General features: G+C 44.1%; 1 protein-coding gene across 1 annotated transcript in view; it reads left to right on the top strand.

Moving 5' to 3' along the window:
- Positions 1-22,722, top strand: part of GRIP2 (glutamate receptor interacting protein 2) — a 247,512-nt gene that overhangs the window by 203,762 nt on the left and 21,028 nt on the right. The window contains exons 13-18 of the mRNA XM_065407705.1: positions 2,534-2,679; positions 3,318-3,398; positions 12,593-12,659; positions 13,904-14,049; positions 14,343-14,487; positions 22,501-22,640. Coding sequence (XP_065263777.1) covers positions 2,534-2,679; positions 3,318-3,398; positions 12,593-12,659; positions 13,904-14,049; positions 14,343-14,487; positions 22,501-22,640 — 725 coding nt within the window. The remainder of the gene's footprint in view (positions 1-2,533; positions 2,680-3,317; positions 3,399-12,592; positions 12,660-13,903; positions 14,050-14,342; positions 14,488-22,500; positions 22,641-22,722) is intronic.

Raw genomic sequence — 22,722 nt, 5'->3', positions numbered from 1 at the left:
CATCCTAACTTGACTGAAAGAAGAATTTGCTATAACTCTTGGAATTCTGTACCAGTGCTTGGCTGTAGTAACTAAAGAGGAATGCAAGAGAAGAAAATTTTGGAAAGATTTCATGGATTTAGTCCCTTCTAGCCATAACTCAATGGTTAAATGTTTGTGTGCGAGACAGTGCCATAACTATAAAGGGAAGGGTAACAGCCCTCCTGTGTACAATACTATAAAATCCCTCCTGGCCAGAGACTCCAAAATCCTTTTACCTGTTAAGGAGTTCAGGTAACCTGGCTGAAACCTGACCCAAAGGACCAATAAGGGGACAAGATACTTTCAAATCTTGGTGGGGGGAAGGCTTTTGTTTGTGCTTTTTGTTTTTGGGGAGAGTTCGCTCTTGGGACTAAGAGGGACCAGACATCAATCCATGCTCTCCAAATCTTTCTGAACAAGTCTCTCATATTTCAAACTTGTAAGTACAGCCAGGCAAGGCGTGGTAGTTTTATCTTTGTTTCCTCAACTTGTAAATGTACCTTTTACTAGGGTGTTTACCTCTGTTTGCTGTAACTTTGAACCTAAGGCTAGAGGGGGATTCCTCTGGGCTCTTTAAGTTTGATTACCCTGTAAAGTTATTTTCCATTCTGATTTTACAGAGATGATTTTTACCTTTTTCTTTAATTAAAAGCCTTCTTTTTAAGAACCTGATTGATTTTTCCTTGTTTTTAGATCCAAGGGGGTTGGATCTTGATCCACTAGGAGTTGGTGGGAGAGAGGAGGGGGGATGGTTAATTTCTCCTTGTTTTAAGATCCAAGGGGTTTGGATCTGTATTCACCAGGGAATTGGTGAAGAGTCTCCCAAGGCTACCCAGGGAAGGGAATTAGCACATTGGGAGTGGTGGCAGCGGACCAGATCTAAGCTGGTAGTTAAGCTTAGAAGTTTTCATGCAGGCCCCCACATCTGTACCCTAAAGTTCAAAGTGGGGAAGGAGCCTTGACAGACAGACATAACTGCCTAATGGGCAATGGAAAGCCCAGGTATAGCACTGCATTCATGCCTTTGTGGAATAACGTGGTAGGTCAGACGAGCTGTGGTGGATGGCACAGAAGTCTTAAGATTTCCTTCTGAGGTTAAGGCAAATGAGAGTGGGGTTGGTTTGCAAACATATTGCTTAGTGTTTGCAAAAACTCTGCTCTGCTCATATGCACAGATGCAACCCACAATATGTGGCCTGCATGCCACAGTTGTACAACTCCAACCCAACTTTACAGTTCTTTGGTTTCTTCCGAATTAAAAAGTTGTTACACAGTTATGTTTAAAAGGAAGTGTCAGTTGTGGTTATATTGGAAGAGCATCAAACAATAATAATATTGGCCTTTCAAGGCCATTAAACAGTATCAATGTACATTTGGCTTCGGGAAATGCAATTACAAGGGATGAATGATTATCCAATTTGCTGAGACATTTTGGTGAGTTCATTGGATTGTAACTTTGATATTAGTCATATATTAATCAGAGGACTCTGTAATTTTCAGTGTCATTATTTTGGGTTCCAGGAGGCTCAGGCATGCACACATGGAGAGCTGTGTACCATTAGATATGGTTAGAAAGCAAAGACAACTAGTTTTTATCCAATTTCACAGCTGTGGGTTTGGTTTCTAGGGGTGGCAGGGAGATTTCTCTGTGTACACTGCAGGAAACCCGAAGAACTGCTCTTTGCGAGCAGAACATGACTGAGCAAAGAATAGGTCAAACACTGAAAATATCCATGCCTGTAAGTTTGTTCCTGATGATCTTAGTAGGTTCCCTACATTGGGTTGTGTATTTTAGAGCTATGTATCTTGTTTTTGTGGCCTAATGTTATCATTTCTCAGCGGTCCGAGATCACCCGTGCCTGCTGGTGTCGGGGGGGGGGGGGGGGGGGGCTGGCAGAGTAAGGGCAGCTGGCTTCAGCTGTGTTAATGAGCATGCTCAGTACAAGCCAAGCAGCAAATCTGGGAGGGCACATGACCCCGCATGGCTCCCCAATGTGTTGCCTCTGTCAGCTGTTAGTCTTCTATAAATACACTTGGAAGCATCAGATTTTTATTGGTAAATGTCTAGTTCACTGTACACACACAAATCAACAAAAAAAAATTCCATCGATAACTGAAATTTGCAGATAGGCAAAGTACGAAAAATGCTGCTTGAGAATTTATTCATTTAATTTAAGGATGTTTACTTTGTATATTTTGACATGTTACATTGACTATTTGTATTTTAACAGTGTGTATATAAAGCTTTAACTTTTTGAATCTGAGCAACTACTGTCATAATTATTGATTGCCCCCCCCCCATTGTCTTATTTCTCACAACTATGAAAATTTAAATGGATTAAAATTAGGAAAAAATGCTTAAAAATAAACATTGATATTATCCATCGAAATGGTTGAAAAAAATAAAAATTGAATTCTTCCAAGTAGATCTGTAGATTGTGACGGACTTGTCTGGCAAAGGTGACTTATAGTTGTCTTTGAGCTTTTTCTCCTTTTCTGATCTGGACTGCAGGTGTGGGCTGCTACAAGTTGGAGACAGAGTCCTTTCCATCAATGGCATCGCAACTGAAGATGGGACCATGGAGGAAGCCAATCAGCTCTTGCGCGATGCAGCACTTACCAACAAAGTTGTGCTGGAGTTAGAATTCGACGTGGCAGGTATGTAACCAATGCATTCACCTTTCTCACAGCATCGCCCAAAAGGCTCTGGTAGTTCTTTATTAGCCCCAATATAGGGAAAGCCTCCTCCATAAACGTTCTATAGCTTTGGTAAGAGTCACTGATTGATGTGAGCTAGCAATGGAGACATACGTTATATCCCTGTCTAAATCTTGTTTTATCCAGAAACCACTTCTCTTAGTGGGCATGCATGCTTAATAAGTAAAGAGGTAATCTTTTTTTTTTTTTCCAGATATTTTATGAATGTATGGACTTAAGAGAGTGAGGGGACTAATGGCAATGGCTGGTGCCAACATGTGATTACTCAGAGTGTGTGTGTGTGTGTGTGTTGGCAGAGTTGCCTCTGAATCCTGCACCTCCTGATTATTCTCTCTGTACTGATATAGTACACACAATTATGTATATTTTTAATAAATCAGATTTTTCTAAAAATCTAGACTGCCATTGTTAACCATGAGTACATTGAATGGACTAAATCATGTAGTATGTTACATTTATCAACACCTATAATATATGTCTTAAAACTAATTTTCTCTGGGGTTCAGAATGGTCTAGCAACACAATTGAAAAATCTGTCCTTTCCCACTTTTATTCTTCTCTCTGTTTCGGTTTTATAGAGTCTGTCATACCCAGCAGTGGTACTTTCCATGTTAAACTGCCCAAGAAAAGAGGTGTGGAGCTTGGAATTACTATCAGCTGTAAGTATTGCTTAGACTATAGCTACAACAGCTGGCAGTAGCAGCAGCCACTGGCTTCCAATCTAGCTTGCTAGAGGAACACAATAAAGACAGAAATTATTTGGTTTAGATAGTGCCCACAGTGTGCTAGAAATCAATGGGGCTTAAGCACATGCTTAAAGATAAGAATATACTTTGCTGAATCAAGGCCTGGGTCATATGTGTGGTTATTTATTTATTTATTTATATATATATATATATAGTCACTGTATTTTCTGGCTGGCAGTTTAAAGAGTAGGAAGTAAATTGGGGTGCCTCTCTCTCTCTCAACACACGTATATTATATATATAATACGTGTGTTTAGAGAGACTTTAAACTGCCAGCCAGCCAGAAAATACAGTGACAATTAAGAAATGGCAGTTGGATTCACAATTTTATCTTTGTCAGTCTCTGTGAGTTTTAGATCATTTTCCTCTCTATCCACCATGCACCAGATGAACACAACCATTGCAAACCTTTAGGTATAGAGAAGAGGCACATGCTGGATATAAGCAGCAAGTGAGAAGAGCAAAACAAAACCCTGTCTTGTTCAGTTTCCATCACTGCTGTAGATTCAAATGCCAAAATAAGATTTAGAAATTACCTGTGACGCCTTTCTCCTTTCAGGGAGGAAAGCATATCTAGTGCTGAGAGCTGGGAACTGGACATCTAGGCTCCTGATTTTTATTCACATTTCTTACACTGACCCACTCTATGAATTTGGGACAAGACATTTGGGCAAGAATTTGGGTATAGATTTTAAGGCCATATGGGACCAATGTGATAATCTAATCTGACCATCTGCATAGCACACAGGCCATAGTATGTCACCCAGTAATTCCTGTGTGTTGTATAATAACATCTAAGTAGAGCTAGTCTGATGGACTAAATAGGCGGGGGGGGGGGGGGTGAGTAATTGTCTACACAGGAACGCTCAGGAAAACGAATCTGAATTCACTACAGTTGTGCATTGACGTTCCTAGGTGTTGAACACTTTTGTATTTCAGGCCTTTTGTTTACAGGCCTAAACATGAGTCTAATTCTAGACTCCTCTCTCTGGAAATCTTGGCTTGTTGTTAAAGGAAAAAATTAAAAATGATACTTTTCATTATTTGTTCTGGCAGCTCATTACTTATATTTCAGTCAGGTGAGGCACCCAGAGCCGCAGCACAAGGGAGTGTGCACTTGTTTTAAAACAACTGGTTTTATGGACGCCAGACAGAATACTTTATTTCTCCCTGGTTCAGAGCAACATGTGGGTTGTGAGGCTTAATTGTTTGCAAAGGACTCTGAGGTACTCCGGGTGGTACAGTTGAAAGTAAGTGCAATGTGTGATTGTAGACCCAACAATGTAGAGAACAGGTCTCATAATGACCTGTCTACTCATCTAGACTGCTGAATGTGCGCCATGAAGCGCTCGCCTCTATTTCTGGGTGCATTCTGTTCAAATCACACAACTTTCTTCTAAATCTTCTACGGATTAAAATCTATGGCAGTAAGAACTAGTAATGGTTCTTCAAGTGATGGTCCCTATATGTATTCCAAATGCGGGTGCGCATGCAAACTAGTAGTTGCGTTTTATTGTGTAGTCCGTATCTGATCCCCTTCAAATAAGTCATATGATTGTTTTTAGCCTCAGGAAAATGCTGGTTGATTAGAAGAAGGAGGTTTTTTTTTACCTAATATAAAATGTTTTTCCCCAATGGCTAGTTGAGTCTTACTGCAGGGTGCATTTTTGTTGTTGCTGTTAAATAAGCATTTAAACTGTCCTCCTTCTTAACGATACAGTAACACTTTATATAGCAAGTAAGGTCATTTGAAAATTAAATAACAAATCTATCATAGTGCCCCTGGCAAGGTGCCATAGGTAAATCTCTGTATTATTCCGTTTGCAGATGATGGAGGCAGAATTTTGAGATGAAGATTAAGTGACTTGATCAAGGTTACTATGGGAGTCACTGTCCTAACCAAGATTAGAACTCATCCATGTGCTCAGACAACACCTCTCTCTCACGTACTGGGACCACTTTGGGAGTCTAGGGAGGGGCCCGTGGCCTACGCCAGCCTGCAATTTACAGGGGTCTTTTCTGTTAATATTGCAGTTTCAGCTAATACGTGGAACTGTTCCACTTTAGCACTTTTACAGAAACAGAATATTCTACCTTGGCCCGGTATCTAAAGATTTTGAAAATAAATAGATACATGGTAGCGTAAATATCCTGCTGGAAGCAATTCTAATTATGAACCTGTCGTTAAAGTTAATGGATGATTCAGGAAAAAGCTAGTAGTGGGAATTGTATTTTGACTACTTTATTGTAGTTGATTCAGATTCACCTTTTTTTTTTTTCCCCCCCTGCTCCCTTTGCTTAGGTATCCCTGCCCCTCCCCCCCCCCCCCCCCCCCCCGCTCCCCGTTATACATGTTTATTCTTAAATGCAGCTTTATGACATTAGTGCCATTTCTTTAATTACACATTGGCAAAATGCTGCTTTGTCTCAATCAATAACAAAAGGTGTTTATAACCGTTGGAAGCACTGGTGCGTGTGAGTTATGTGCTCAGACTCCTTGGAGGGGAATAATTTACCAATACGAATCATTATGCATCCTATTAAAAACACCAAGTGGACGTGTTTTGAGCCTCTTCATCCATCATATCGTAAACACTGAGATCACCAGAATCCCAGCAGACGTGGCAGGGGACTGAAAGCAGTTTATAAAAAATAAATGAGGGGCCTGCATTGATGGCAGTCTTTTTGTATTTTAGGTATTTAGCTGACCCCCATCTCTGTAGTATTTCACATTTTATTATTATTTTGGGGTATTTATCCTCTCAACACCCCTATGAAGTAGGATGTGCTATTATCCCCATTTTACAGATGAGGAACTTGGAGCGTACAGTGGCACTGGTGCGCTTTAGTGAAGACGCTACTACGCCGATGGAAGAGCTTCTCCTGTCACCATAGTTAATCCATCTCCCTGAAAGGTGACAGCTATGTGGACAGGAGAAGCTCTGACACAGTGCTGACTATGCAGGGATTTAGGTTGGTATAACTACGTTGTTCAGGGGGTGTGGATTTGTTACACCCCTGAGCAACATAGTTATACCGATATAGGTCTGTAATGTAGACCTGGCCTGAGGCGCAGAGGGATTAAGGCCTTGTCTACACTAGAAAGCTTTACTGATTTAATTACGCTAGTATAGTGGTACAACCTCCCTATTGTGGATGTAGTTGTACTGATGTAAGGATGATTTATATGGGAATAGCTATTCCCGTCTAGGATGGGGAATAACTGTACTGGTATAAGTCACCTTTATATCTATATAATTGCACCCACCTTAGGGCTTTTACCTGTATAACTATTTCATTAAAAAAAAAAAATCACACTCCTGACTGAAATAGTTGGTTAAACTTTCAAGTGTAGATCAGGCCTAATGACTTGCCGAAGATCACGCAGGAAGTCCATGGCTGAGGATGGAATTGAGCCTGGGTCTCCTGCGGGCATGTCTACATTACACCTGCTACAGCGGCACAGCTACCGTGCTGCAGTTGTGCCACTGTAGCACAGTAGTGTAGATGATTCCTACGTTGACAGAAGGGGGTTTTCCATTGATGTAGGAAATCCATCTCTCCAAGATGCAGAAAAATTCTTCCATTGACCTAACCATGTCTCAACCGAGGCTTTGGTCTACCTAACTACATTGTGCAGGGCACACAATTTTTCACAGCCCTGAGCAACGTGGCTAGGGTCGATCTAATTTTTTAATGTAGATCAGGCCTGAGTCCCAGCCTAACCTCCTAGCCACTCGGCCACCTTTGCTCTCTCAACTGACTTGGTGAAATCAATATAATTTTCTTGCGCGGACAAGGGCTCAGTTATATAAAAGACCCCTCACGCCACTTTGGCAGTTTAAAGGGGTTTGAAAGTGAATGTGAAGTGACATATAAAGGGACTTAATGTAACTGAGAATCAGGCAAATCTGTATTCAAGGTTTGGAGGTAAGGAGCCCAGCTCTTCAATGGACTGCAGTGAATGGGAAGGCGTTGGAGACTTAATTTAGTTAATGAGAGCTATTCTGTGTTAATTGAATACAAAGTGACTGTTAAACACCTTGAGGGTTTGCTCTGATATAATAGGCTTGTATCTCTTGCCATCATTGGGGTGAAGTGATTATGGCATATTAGATTATATTTAACAAACCTTTCATTTCTATAGCTGTTACATCTTCTTTAGAATTAATAAGGTTGGTTTTTGTACAGATTGCCAATTATGTGCCAAACGGATTATTTATTTAAAATGAATTGGAAGGCCTACCAGTTTGTTAAAATTTAATTTGGTTCCTCTTTAATTATCATTATGTAAAATAACGTACAAGACTTGTTTGGTTACATCTAAATTAAAGATCAGTACGCGTATTTGAAAAATGTAATTTAAACTGTTAGTGCAGCTCAATTCCCTTTTAGAAAACAATACATTTCAGTAGGAGGCTAGACTATCCTGTTGTGCTGCATGCTCTATTCTGGGAGTGGGAAGTGTCTTGCTTCACTCAACAGTGACACCTATTGTTGAGTAATAGAATGATCTAGTCCGGGCTTCTCTTTGAAGGACAGCAGCTATGACAAAATGTTGCATCATAAGGCAGGGGATGGGGCCAAAGGGGAGATGCTGAAGGCTCAGCGTATGGGCTTCTGTAGGGATTTGTGAATGCAGCTGGCAAATGCTTGATACCACCAGATAGCTATGCGGTCAATCATATCACAGTATTTTAAAATGTATTTCTAAAGGGAACTGTAATTGATTAAGCTAACCCTCATTTTAGTTGGCTGTACATTGATCAAGGCTATGGGTCCTCTCCCTCATCCCATCTTTGGTCACATGACATTGCTTTTATTCCCCCTTCATTACCATTCCTTATGATTACATGCAGCGGACACAAGGTGAGGGGCGAAATTGGCTTTATTAAAACCCCCAAGAGGATTATAAAAACAAGAATATTTATGTAGACATTGTAACAGAAGGGAAAGCACATGGTATGCCCAGGAAAACACCACAAAAGAAATGTATTCACCCCAAACTCCTAGTCATTTATTTCTTTTGTTTTGTAGTAGCAGCTAGGCGCCTGAGTCCTGCCCCAGAATCCCATTGTGCTAGGTGCTGTACAAACACAACAAAAGATGATCCCTGCCTTAAAGACATTGCAGTCTAAGTATCAGACAAGAGACAACAGATGGTATAGATGGAAGCAATGAGACAATATGAGTCCGCGTGACAGGCAGAGGTCTCCGCGTGACAGTCGCCTAGCCATTGGCAAGGTTGTTTTTGTTTTGTTTTGGGTTTTTTTTTGTAGGCATTATGGCAGAGGAGAGCGTTAAGGAGGGATTTGAAGGAGAACAATGAGGTGGCTTTGTGGAAGCTTACTGGGGGGCTTCTCCCAAGCTTGTGGGGCAGCCTGGATCTGAGCCTCTTTGTCAACAGTATCTCCCAAAGACTAGGATCACCCAGGACATGTTCCCAGGTGTCTGTTCACACAATGGGGCACTTCCAGTGTTACCCTCACTCCCTTAAACTCTTAGGTTGCCATCGGACGCAGAGGTTAGGCTTGAGGTTCCAAACTCTCTTGAGCCCTGTCTGTGCTCAAAAAAACATTTCTGATGGGAAACCTACTTACAGCACACTTGTCTCCATTCGTTCCCCCCATCCCCGATGGTCAATAGAAATGGTGTTTTAAGAGGCTGGTTTGAGGATCCTGTTAAAACACCATTAGATCCAGTCTGCATAACAAGATGGAACCAAGTTTAACAATGGTGAAGTACAGCCACGTGGTAATTTGATCCCTTTCGTGGTTGGGTTTATAATGGACCTGGGTCATTATGCTAGTCAAGATACTAGCTCGTTTTTTTCCTTCTTGACTCTTTCTATCACTCAGTGAGTTGGAGCAACCGTTTGGTTTAGCTTCCGGCTCTAAATGGAACTTGAGAGCACTCAGTCTGCAGATAACAGATGCATGGAATGTGCATCGGTGGGTTGTCACTCTTTCAGGTTCTATAGCACTCGGCAGAAGCACTCCTACAGCACAGTACGTTCAATTGTGTTTAGTTCTCTGCTGTGCTTGAGCATGGATTGGTGACATTTTACACTATTACATACAGCCGACTGTGCAGTCAGGCAGAGTATATCCTTAACAGTGACCTGCAAAGCTTTTTTTCTAACAAGTTTCATATTCGCATATATGTTTTTAAAACCCACTACTAAATTAAGACCATAATTAAAAAAAAGACCACCAACTTTTCCTGTCTTTGGATTCCTCTGGAATTTCCTTTTTGGCTGCTGTTTTTTCGCAGCAGCTCATGTAAATTCCTTCCCTGTGATATAGTGACATCACAAATCCTGAACATGTTCATCGCTATCTGTAAGCTGAGATGCTCATAGGCTTTGAGCTTTCTTTGCCCTCCGCAGTCTTCCCCCCGCCCCCTGTGTTGGGAGACAATAGCATCTGTAACCAAGGCAATGTAGCAATGTGTAAGTGCGGAGAGTGTGAGAGAGAGAGGAGAATGCTATTTGCATATGTTTTTTGGCATGTGACTAGCAGTGAGGTCAGCAGGGGGCAGCTCTCTTATCTGGGGGCACGTCTTCACTACCCACCGGATCGGCGGGTAGCAATCGATCTATTGGAGATCGACTTATCGCATCTAGTGAAGACACGATAAAATCAATCCCCGATGGCTCTGCCGTCGACTCCGGAAATCCACCACGGCAAGAGGCGGAAGCGGAGTCGACGGCGGCGCGGCAGGTAAGTCGACCTAAAATACGCAACTTCAGCTATGCTATTCACGTAGCTGAAGTTGCGTATCTTAGGTCGACACACTTCCCCCCCCCCCCCCCCCCCCCCCGTAGTGTAGACCTAGCCTGAGTTTTTCTGAGTTGGGAAGGGAGCCCACAGCCACTATCTTTAATGTAAACAATCATGAAAATGCAGGCTTTGACTAAACTAAAGCAGACGTGGCTCTTCGTGGATCACAAGTCTCATGAGCTGAAATGATCAAACTTGAAAAAGCTTTGCAGATCACCTTTTATAAAGATGTTGGGAGATCGGTCAGGTCATGGTAGGCCGCGTGCGCCCATCTTGTTTCATTTAAATGTCGGCATTTTGGAGTTCAGCTGCTTAGATCGGCTCCACCTCCCCTTCATCCTCTTGCTTTCAGTGGCCCCACTCAGGGCTGGTCTACACTGGGGGGGGGGAAATCGATCCAAGATACGCAACTTCAGCTATGTGAATAGTTTAGTTGAAGTCGAAGTATCTTGGATCGAATTACCTGGGGTCCAGACGGCGCGGGATCGACGGCCACGGCTCCCCCGTCGACTGCGCTACCGCCGCTTGCTCTGGTGGAGTTCCAGAGTCGACGGTGAGCGCGTTCGGGGATCGATATATCGCGTCTTAACGAGACGCCATATATCGATCCCGGATAAATCGATTGCTACCCGCCGATACGGCGGGTAGTGACGACATACCCTCAGTCTATAAAAACACCTGGGGGTTGGAGAACCAGTTTACATTTTGCTGGTGTGTACTCCCTCTCTGCAGCACCGTGGGCAGAATCCTCGCTCCAAGAAAGTCAAGGAAGTTTTGCCATTGACATTAGTGGGGCCAGTATTTCACCCCTCTTATGTTCAAGGTGCTGTAAAATTCAGAAAATGTACAGACAACACGTTAGGCAGTTGTCTCCAGCGGATTTAATGAAGCTGAACCATTGGGTGGCCTGGGGGGTGGGGAATTTATGCAGCCACAACGCTGCCTGAATATGACAAAGGATTGGCCACTCTTTAATGGCTAAAGGCTAACTGTTAAATGGTTTAACAATGCTATGTTGAAGTCAGTGGACAAATAAAGACTCTCTGCTAGATCCCGGTTTGGGACCTCTGTGCTTTGCCCAGAGGCTTTATGGTTCATAAATTTGAGTCAAATGAGACCCAGTGCATAGCTGGCCTAACTACCTCAGATGTGGTGGAGAGAGAGAATCATGACCACCTTATGCATTATGCTAGATCTACAGCTTTCCCTTGCTATCCGCATCTCATGAGCTAGGTGGGATTCAGAGATGCGTGTCTTGGTAGAGCAGGGGTTCTCAGACTTTTGAACTGGTGACCCCCTTTCACACAGCAAGCCTCTGAGTGCGACCCCCCCTTATACGTTAAGAGTACTTTTTTATACATTTAACACCATTACAAATGCTGGCGGTGAAGCAGGGCTTGGGGTGGAGGCTGATAGCTCACCCCCCCCCCCCATGTAATAACCTCGTGACCCCCTGAGGGGTCCCGACCCCCAGTTTGAGAATCCCTGTGGTAGAGGGATTGATTCATGGTCGTCACATGCTCTTGTCCCATACAGATCATTGGTCAAATCCTCCACAGATCACACCGGTGGGGTTAAATCTGCATCAAGCTCCTGTAACGTAGTGACAAATTAGGCCTGGGCTCAGGCTAGTGCCAGAAACATTGAACTCTGAAACTACAAGTTACAGGACACTCTCTGTACTGGAGGGATTCAGCTCAATGGACACGTTTATTAAGAAGGGACACATTTTTGTGATTTAGAATTCAGGGAAGTGGGTCACATCCAATTTCTTATAGACAATATAGGGGGAGAATGACTATTTAACACTTGCATGACTGCCAGCTACTAACAGATCAAGCAGATTTCCAGGCTGACCATTCATTTATTCAGAACACCCAAATAATAATAATGTACCAAGAGATATTCAGGAAACAATTGCTACCTCTCTTCTAGCTGCCTCATTGTTACCTTCCTGTGAGGCTCACTTTGGGTGGCCATCACACATTTTGGAAGGTGTGGACATCCGTGTTAGACCTGGGCAGATGGAGCTACACAGAGATCAGAAGCTCTTGCTTTGAATCACTTGATTCCACAGTTTCATCAACTTGTTCTGTAAGAGGCTAAAAGGAACCCGCTGGCTAATTTAGACAGGATGCAAAAATTGCTTGGGCCCAACCCTTATTGTTGCAGGTCTGACTTTTATAAATTCCAAGTGTGAAGCTGCACTTGTGTCAAATTAATGTAAATTTCCCCTCCCTGTAACTCCTTTTTCTCCCCTTGGCTGTCACTCTGGTAGATTCCAGAGCCTGAAGCGTGTTTTATATGCATGCATCTCTTTTGCAGCTGCAAGTAGAAAGCCTGGTGAGCCTTTAATTATCTCTGATATCAAGAAGGGGAGCGTAGCTCACAGGTGAGTGCAGCAGTTTACTGTATGACAATATGCAATGCAGTAATTCAATGCAGAGAGGCCCAAGTCATAGTGTTTGGTTCTGGAATACATCATAGTTCAAGGGGACGTCGGTTAGAGGTTTGGATCAGTCCATTATAGAGTTTGGGGTTCAAATTCTCTGCTGGGATAACTCCACTGCAGTCAAAGGAATTAAGCCAACAAAGAAGTTGGATCTGGAGCCAAAGCTGTTCAGCTGGCCCCTCTGTACGTGGATGTTTACCTCCCCTTCTCTCTATTTAAGGGCAACGCATTCAGTAAAGGTGGCTCGTCCGACACAATGCATGAAGTGTCATGCCTTGTCAGTCACTCTGTCCCAGTGTGCAAGTGTCTCCTGCACAGGTGAACAGAGTACAGTGTTCCCTTCTGTAGAGTAAGTGGTTTTATGAGGACATTGACAGAGTTTTATATATAAATCTGGGAGTGGCCTATTTCTCGAAGACCAGCTGGTTCCAAACTCCTTCCCAACCTGCCCTGGAAGTGCTCCTGTTGGAGAAGTTTTCATTGTGGATTACTTGGTCTATGCAAACCGTGCAGGGTTCAGTTCTCAAAGGGGTTTTAATGCTGAGTTTTGCTGAAGCAAACCACCGCAGCTTCAATGGAGCACAAATGAAATAAATCCGAGCCTCTCAAATAGGACTCTTCCCACTCCTCCACACATCCAATCACTGTTCACCATCTGCCGTCCAATGAACCCAGGGGCCTTACTCCTTACCTTGGATGTCTTATGGGGGGAAACAAAGGAGGCCACTATGGTATAGGGGTAGCTATTGTGGGGCGAGAGAAGCAGTGGTGCATCTCAACTGGTGTGTAACCTGAACCTTATTAGCTAAGCCTTTATGAACCTGGGCCTGAACTCATCTAAACCAAGGCTACCAAAAGGACGAGTGCTCTTGGATATGCAGCTTCTGAGATCCTTTTAAAGAGGACTGCTTCTGGAAAAGCACTTAACATCAGGCCCCTACACTGTGCCTCAAATTGGGCACAAGTGGTCTGTTCCAAGCAGGTATGGGGTCGAATGTGAATATTTTTACACAGCTCTAGATTGACCCAGGTATTGCACCCACACTCTATTGCCCCCGATGGGCGTTTCTAGGTGGTCTTGGAGGATAAAGGCAGTATTGTTGCCTTAATCCCTAAAATGAACGAATGGTCAGAAGATCCGAAAGGTTAACAGAAATGACCATTTTTTGTGTTTTTCCACACAGAACAGGCACCTTGGAGCCGGGGGATAAGCTGCTAGCCATCGATAACATCCGACTCGACAACTGCTCAATGGAGGATGCAGTGCAGATTCTAAGGCAGTGCGAAGACCTAGTCAAATTGAAGATTAGGAAGGATGAAGATAACTCTGGTATAGAAATCCTGATGCAAAGCACTGTCTGACCATATTAATGACATTTGCCCAGACATAATGCGAAAGAACAAAGATGAGGCTGACAGTCAGTCTGCTGACCACTTTCCAGTTGATTATAGAGCATCTTCCCCCCCCCCCCTTCTTCTTTTAAATATGGCATGGAAGGCTGAAATCCTATTCATCCTGTGCACAGCAGGAGACCTCAGGGTTTCACCTCTAAATGTTCTGAGCTTTCCTCGTGGCTTATTTATTTTTAAAATACTTTCCAGCATCCCTGTTTCCCATTTCAGATGAGCAGGAGACGACCGGTGCTATTATTTACACAGTAGAGCTAAAGAGGTACGGCGGCCCTCTGGGAATAACGATCTCTGGAACAGAGGAACCTTTTGATCCGATCGTCATTTCAGGCCTGACCAAACGAGGGCTGGCTGAAAGGTGAGGTGCAAAGCAAAGACAACCCTTGCCTGCTGATAGTGGGGGGCACACAACCCTGGAATAGCTGAGTCATGCCCTCCCAGACAGCCCCCCCCCCCTTCCTGGAAAGCAGCAGCCCCTCCCTGTAGCTCCCAGCTGTTCCTCCTGTCTCTCCCAGCACAGTTAAAGCAGCTGCCTCTCCTTGCCCCTTACTGCTCACTGCCCCGCAGGGAGGGGGCCTGGCCACACCATGTGACTGAGCAATCTTGGGGGGCATATGGCCCCGCAAGTCCCTCCCTATACACGCATGTTGCCTCTGGTGCAAAGGAACCCCAGCAGGGTGGAGGTTTACGGTGAAACTGGAGGGGGTCGTGATGTATTGCAAAATTTAGAAAGGAGCAACGGAAGGGATGTTTCTTTGGTCTAATGTGCTCTGAATGAGTGTCTAGTCCATAGGGTCCCGAGGCCTACCTTTGCAGAGGAAAGGTGCTATAGAGATGCAAAGTATTATACCTACATACATGTAGTGCTCTCCACTCATGCCTCTGAGGTCCCTATACAGTATGCACCTGGCAACCAGCAGGAGCACCATCCCTGAAATCCCATCTATGGTTCCATTTTAGTTCTACCTCCCCTTCTATTAGGAGACTACCCTGTCAGCTCGGGCTACCACCGCCTCGTCTAATCTGGGGAGATGTTTCTGGAGATTCTGCCTAAACACACGTGAGTGTGGTAGCAGCACTCCCTGCTGCTAGTACCACCTGCTGAAGCTACAAATCCCAGAAGCCTTTACCACTGTCCCTGCTAGATTTCCATTATTTTGGTTCAAATGCTGGATCCAAATGTGAATGGGTCTGCTCATTTTGTTGCCATTTAGGTCTAGATTGGACAGCAGGTACACTCTGTAACAAGGTAAATACGGCTGCTATTTTGGTTCTAACAACCAATAAGATGGAGGGAATGGAGGGGGGCGACCTAAATAATGGGGGGGGGGGGGGGTTGAGGCTGCTCAGAATATAAACTGTTCCTTCTGTAAATTTAAGGTGGAGTTGAATCACACTTTGTATCTTAATTAATTTCTTCTTCTTATGTTGGAGCATATGTAAGTATAGGTATTCCGCACCCCACCTGCTTGTTGACTACTTTCTGTAGGATTGCAGCGCCCCCTACTGCACGAAGGGTAGAGCTGCAGCAAGCATCAAAACATGAGTCTCTTAAAGCTCCCAAGTTAGGGAGGGTGCGCAGGTGCTAGGGGCTGGCATAAATCAAAACCCTGCACCCTAGAACTGAACTTTGTTCATCTTTCTTTCTGTGGTGAATTTTCTCCTGCAGCTGAGTTTTTTTTAGAGGAATTCTGCACATAAATTCTCTGCTTACCTCGGACATTTTCACTTGGCAGGTACCAGCTAAATGTTTCCAACGATGTGCTTCATTTTGTACAGAAGGCAAATCAATTCTGTGCTCTGGGAAAGAAGGAGAGAGAGAGAGACATGGAATTAAATTGCTATATCCAAAGGCTTTATCTACCTCTTGATTTAATTTGTTTTATTTATTTTTGGATTTTATGCTGCAGCCCATCATAGTAGCTATGTGTCTTCCATGTAAAATGAATATCAGTAGCAAAGTCCTCAGTGGACTTGATGGACTCTGGCATTTTTCTCCTTTTTCAGGCTAAAAACGCTGCATTGTTTTTGGAAGCCGGACCATTCTGCACAGCATAAAGTAGCGTTGGTATGAGAAGCTGGAATACTGTTGGGATCAGCACACAGTAGTCTTATACCCATAATGCTTTCTCTTCCCTTATACAGCATTCCTGGCTGTTCCCCTCTTTCCTCAGAGATGTGCACAGCTGATTGGTAAAGAACTGTATGTCACACAGGGCAGGCAAGTGCTGCAGTGATCTTGAATTCTGATTGGTTCTGGCACAAAGCAAGAAATAAAAACCTTTGAGAAGAGCGATGGAGTCGTTTAGTGTGTGTACTGTAGCAATCTAACAAAGACATGCCTGTCCATAGCAGCAGCATAGATATAAAATAGAGAAGTCACAACAGGAACTTCTCTGTGTAACCTTGGCTTCCTTTAGGGAATGATTGGGATGAAGGCTGCCAGGAGGGTAGATTCATAGATTCTAGGACTGGAAGGGACCTCGAGAGGTCATCGAGTCCAGTCCCCTGCCCACATGGCAGGACCAAATACTGTCTAGACCATCCCTGATAGACATTTATCTAACCTACTCTTAAATATCTCCAGAGATGGAGATTCCACAACCTCCCTAGGCAATTTATTCCAGTGTTTAACCACCTGACAGTTAGGAACTTTTTCCTAATGTCCAACCTAGACCTCCCTTGCTGCAGTTTAAGCCCATTGCTTCTTGTTCTATCCTTAGAGGCTAAGGGGAACAAGTTTTCTCCCTCCTCCTTATGACACCCTTTTAGATACCTGAAAACTGCTATCATATCCCCTCTGTCTTCTCTTTTCCAAACTAAACAAACCCAATTTTTTCAGCCTTCCTTCATAGGTCATGTTCTCAAGACCTTTAATCATTCTTGTTGCTCTTCTCTGGACCCTCTCCAATTTCTCCACATCTTTCTTGAAATGCAGTGCCCAGAACTGGACACAATACTCCAGCTGAGGCCTAAACAGAGCAGAGTAGAGCGGAAGAATGACTTCTCGTGTCTTGCTCACAACACACCTGTTAATACATCCCAGAATCATGTTTGCTTTTTTTGCAACAGCATCACACTGTTGACTCATATTTAGCTTGTGGTCCACTATAACCCCTAAATCCCTTTCTGCCGTACTCCTTCCTAGACAGTCTCTTCCCATTCTGTATGTGTGAAACTGATTTTTCCTTCCTAAGTGGAGCACTTTGCATTTGTCTTTGTTAAACTTCATCCTGTTTAACTCAGACCACTTCTCCAATTTGTCCAGATCATTTTGAATTGTGACCCTGTCCTCCAAAGCAGTTGCAATCCCTCCCAGTTTGGTATCATCCGCAAACTTAATAAGCGTACTTTCTATGCCAATATCTAAGTCGTTAATGAAGATATTGAACAGAGCCGGTCCCAAAACAGACCCCGTGGAACCCCACTTGTTATGCCTTTCCAGCAGGATTGGGAACCATTAATAACAACTCTCTGAGTACGGTTATCCAGCCAGTTATGCAACCACCTCATAGTAGCCCCATCTAAATTGTATTTGCCTAGTTTATCGATAAGAATATCATGCAAGACCGTATCAAATGCCTTACTAAAGTCTAGGTATACCAGATCCACAGCTTCTCCCTTATCCACAAGACTCGTTATCCTATCAAAGAAAGCTATCAGATTGGTTTGACACGATTTGTTCTTTACAAATCCATGCTGGCTATTCCGTATCACCTTACCACCTTCCAAGTGTTTGCAGATGATTTCCTCTATTACTTGCTCCATTATCTTCCCTGGCACAGAAGTTAAACTAACTGGTCTGTAGTTTCCTGGGTTGTTTTTATTTCCCTTTTTATAGATGGGCACTGTATTTGCCCTTTTCCAGTCTTCTGGAATCTCTCCCGTCTCCCATGATTTTCCAAAGATAATAGCTAGAGGCTCAGATACCTCCTCTATTAGCTCCTTGAGTATTCTAGGATGCATTTCATCAGGCCCTGGTGACTTGCAGGCATCTAACTTTTCTAAGTGATTTTTATCTTGTTCTTTTATTTTATTTTATCTGCTAAACCTATCCCCTTCCCATTAGCATTCACTATGTTAGGCATTCCTTCAGACTTCTCGGTGAAGACCGAAACAAAGAAGTCATTAAGCATCTCTGCCATTTCCAAGTTTCCTGTTACTGTTTCTCCCTCTTCACTGAGCAGTGGGCCTACCCTGTCTTTGGTCTTCCTCTTGCTTCTAATGGATTGATAAAAAGTCTTCTTGTTTCCCTTTATTCCTGTAGCTAATTTGAGCTCATTTTGTGCCTTTGCCTTTCTAATCTTGCCCCTGCATTCCTGTGTTGTTTGCCTATATTCATCCTTTGTAATCTGTCCTAGTTTCCATTTTTTATATGACTCCTTTTTATTTTTTTAGATCATGCAAGATCTCGTGGTTAAGCCAAGGTGGTCTTTTGCCACATTTTCTATCTTTCCTAACCAGCGGAATAGCTTGCTTTTGGGCCCTTAATAGTGTCCCTTTGAAAAACTGCCAACTCTCCTCAGTTGTTTTTCCCCTCAGTCTTGATTCCCATGGGACCTTACCTATCCGAGTTTACCAAAATCCGCCTTCCTGAAATCCATTGTAGGGTGAATATTGTTGTTCTAAGATGCTCTTCCCAAAACAATAGAGGGGCTAGGAAGTTGGGAGCGGAGGGAGACATTGCCAGGTCACATCTGGGGAGGTGGGGGCAGCAGGGAGAAGGAGGATGGGAATAGCTAATCCCAAGCAGCCCATTCTGCCCCCTCTCCCAGCATCCAGCAATCCTCCTTCCCTTCCTCCTTAGCACGATGCCTCTTGGAAATGAGCCGGGCCCCCAGAAGACCTACCATAGTTTTATAGAGGATTCAGAGCTGAGCCCAAGCCCAAGCCTATGTATATAGCTTTTGCAGGAGCACAGCATGCTGCTCAGTAGACATCGCAACATGCAGTGGATGTGTTTCCCGTGATCACAATGGAGACGTACTGGCCGATTCGCCTCGTAGTTGGACTGCAGCTGCTACTGATTTCTGGATAATGGGGAAGGCAGAGAGTCCTCTAGGATCTGCCACATGTATGTCCTGCTGGGTGACCGACTGTCTGGGCTTAGAAGGCTCCAGATTCAAGTGACTAGTTTTATCTCAACCTTGAGTATTTTTATGTTGCAAACGTCTGATCTGGTATAAACCTTACAGAGGAGGATTCAGGATAACGGGGTCATTGTGAAGCAACAGCTGTCTCCCACCATTAATCCTTATGCCCGTTAGCACAGCTGCACTACCCCAGGGCAGCCACAGTCCGTGGGAACACAATGCTTTCTCCCCACTCCGAAACACACACAATGGTGAGCGCTCATGTCCGGTCAGCACTGCTTGGGTGAGATCCTGGCCAGGGTTTAAATCGGTCACCAGGAAGTGTTTTGTGTCTCACTGCCAGAATTTTCAGGTTTGGACAGGCTCTTTGAATACCCTCTGGTGGAGTGCAAAGCTGCCTGGCCTCAGATCCGCATCAGACCACTGCTAGCGCCACAACCCTATCACTGCAAACCAGGCCTCTGTGTCTTGGTTCTGGCAGCAGATGCGTCTATCGTGTCGTCAGCAGAAACTCTTTAGACCGTTTTGCACTGGAGCAGCATTAAAGGAAAGGGTAACATGATTGACAATAAATGGTGGGGGTGAGACAGGGTATCGGGACCTACATCCTGGGTGCTGGCTGGTGAGTCTTGCCCACATGCTCAGGGTTTAACTGATCACCCTATTTGGGGTCGGGAAGGAATTTCCCTCCAGGGCAGATTGGCAGAGGCCCTGGAGGTTTTTCGCCTTCCTCTGCGGCGTGGGGCACGGGTCACTTGCTGGAGGATTCTCTGCACCTTGAGGTCTTTAAACCACGATTTGAGGATTTCAATAACTCAGACATAGGGTAGGGGGTTGTTACAGGAGTGGGTGGGTGAGATTCTGTGGCCTGCGTTGTGCAGGAGGTCAGACTAGATGATCATAATGGTCCCTTCTGACCTTAAAGTCTGAGTTTATGCTCTCTGGTTAACAAGGGGTTAGCTTCGGCTCAGCTTCCCTCTCCCTTGCACAAGTGCTTATGGGACAGGCTAGATCAGTGGCTGCTTAGGAGGAAAGCCTTGGTTAGGCCTGTCTCCACACCCAAGGTAGTCTGAGTGTTTTGATTTACTTTTCCTAATACTTGAGGAAAAGACCTTGCTAACTGACTTTTTTTTTCTTCCTTCTGCTGAGTCATTTAACCAATTTATACATGCTGAACAATAGTTGCGTTACTCAGATTGCTTCTAGCTAGGCTGGTTTATGGTGTGGGTGGGAGGGGGGAATTTGGTCCCATTCATGGTTCAGTGATTGATTTCATTGCTAGGAGAGGTTGTTTCTAAGTGTTAGAACTACTGTAGCAAGTTAAGTGTCTGCTGTAATATGCCACCATTTAAAAAAAAAAAAATTTTTAATTTGGCTGTATAGATGAAATTTTAAGGCAGATACTCCAGATCCAGTTTGAATCGGTAATTTACTTAAATGACTTCAATTTTTCCCCAAGCGTTTTTTCAGTGGAACTTGAGTGGAACTATAGTGACATCTAGTGGCCAGTTAGAGAGAGTGTACTTCAGCTGAAAATTCTTACCTAAAATATGGCTTACTTTTGCACCTTTGCAATTGTAAAATAGATTTTTAAATCTGACAGGTGGTGGTTTTCAACTTTCATTTGTCCTCACTGTAACAGCATGTGATTTTAAAGGAGGAGATAAGTATCTGCTCTTGTCAGTAGCTGGCAAAGTGCAAAATGCTTGTATTTAGAGGAACTGCAGTCAAATGTAATTTACTAAATGAATGGAAGTGACCTAGCTGACAACCAGGGCCGGCTCTAGGCACCAGCAAAACAAGCTGGTGCTTGGGGCGGCACATTTTTAGGGGCGGCATGGCTGGCGCCAGAATGCCGCCCCTAAAAATGTGCCCCGGCCACCCTAGCTCACCTCCGCTGCTGCCGCTCGCGCGCCGCTGCTCGTCCTCCCTCCCAGGCTCTCAAACCTGGGAGGGAGGGGGAGATCCCGAGCGGCCGTGGCGCGCGAAACAGCTGATTCGTGCGCCGCTTCTCCCCCTCCCTCCCTCCCAGGTTTGAGAGCCTGGGAGGGAGGAGGCAGGGCTGGGGATTTGGGGAAGGGGCGGAGCTGAGGCGGGGCCGGGGGTGGGGTAAGAAAAAAACGGGGGAGAGGGGGCGGCCAAAATTGTTTCTGCTTGGGGCGGCAAAAATCCTAGAGCCGGCCCTGCTGACAACTCCAGCTCTGATAGAAAGGTGTGATGTTCCAGACTTGCACTCTTTCTGATTCAGTCACATGAGCTTCCCATGATATAGCCAAAAATTGTGGAACTGCTGAGGAAAGAAGCTTCTCCTTTTGATTTTTATCATTAGGTAGCATTAACATTGGTATCATAAGTAAGAGCCAACAAGCACCTAGAGCTTCCCTCCCAGTTGCCAGTCGTTGGGGTGAGTATATTGTTGTATTTCCCACAGTTAACAGAGCTGCCAGCCAGCACAACAATCGGTGGCAGATGCGAAGTGAATGTGTGTCACTGTTGTAGATTAGTAATGCAATAATTGAGCAATAAAAAGTGAGACTTGGCATGATTCATTATTGCTTCCACATTGTGTAATCAACAAGCTGAAGCCAACTGTAGCCATTTCTCAAGTCTGAAAACTTGGATCGCAGAAGTTAACCATGGAAAAACTTTTAGAGCTGTAACCAAATGTCTTCCAGTAGACGCTCGGCAGTGTGGTCCTCACTCATCTAAGTACATGTGCACAAGTCCTTTTTGCTTAGGGATGGACTTAAAATCAAGTCACCTGCTTTGCTGAATCAAGGTCGGTAACTCAGCTAGCCAAGCAAAACAATTTGCACATATGTTGGTTTGAAATTTGAAAGTTATTTGCTTTGTCTTTGGTTTTGCCCCCTTCTGTGCTCTTTCCATGAATGTGGAAACAAATGTTAAAAGTTGCATGCATGTGTATTCACAGAAATCACATGCTGGGAATGCTTGTGTCCTTTTCATATAGATTTGACTTAGTTATAGGAGCTGCCAATTTAAAAAGCTGAACTTCATTTGCACTCTTACAGATTCACAGCTATTCTGGTGACTGGGACGTTGTATATAGAGATTCCTAGTGATGTTTGATTTAGTATTCTGCTGCCAGCCATAATATGATAGACACTCTCCACACATACAAGACGACGCTGTCCCTGCTCTTATAAAGTACTGAAGGCTAGTTCGCCATTATTTTAAAGCAATCTGTTAACGGTCCTTATATTAGGGAAGACAGCAGCCTTCCTTAAAGTTTCTAACTTTGTGTCTTTCCTCTTTAGGACTGGAGCAATCCACGTGGGTGACCGGATATTAGCTATTAATAATGTGAGTCTCAAGGGCAAACCACTCAGTGAAGCCATCCACCTACTCCAAATGGCTGGCGAGACTGTAACGCTGAAGATCAAGAAACAAACCGAAAGTAAGGGCAGAAGCCTTTGCAACCTTTTTGTCCAAAGTATACAGCTACAGTAGAAATGAGGTTGGCCTCATGGTGTAACAGG

This window comes from Emys orbicularis, chromosome 7, assembly GCF_028017835.1.
Source record: "Emys orbicularis isolate rEmyOrb1 chromosome 7, rEmyOrb1.hap1, whole genome shotgun sequence".
Taxonomy (NCBI): Eukaryota; Metazoa; Chordata; order Testudines; family Emydidae; genus Emys; species Emys orbicularis.
This window is presented reverse-complemented; position numbering and strand designations above follow the sequence as displayed.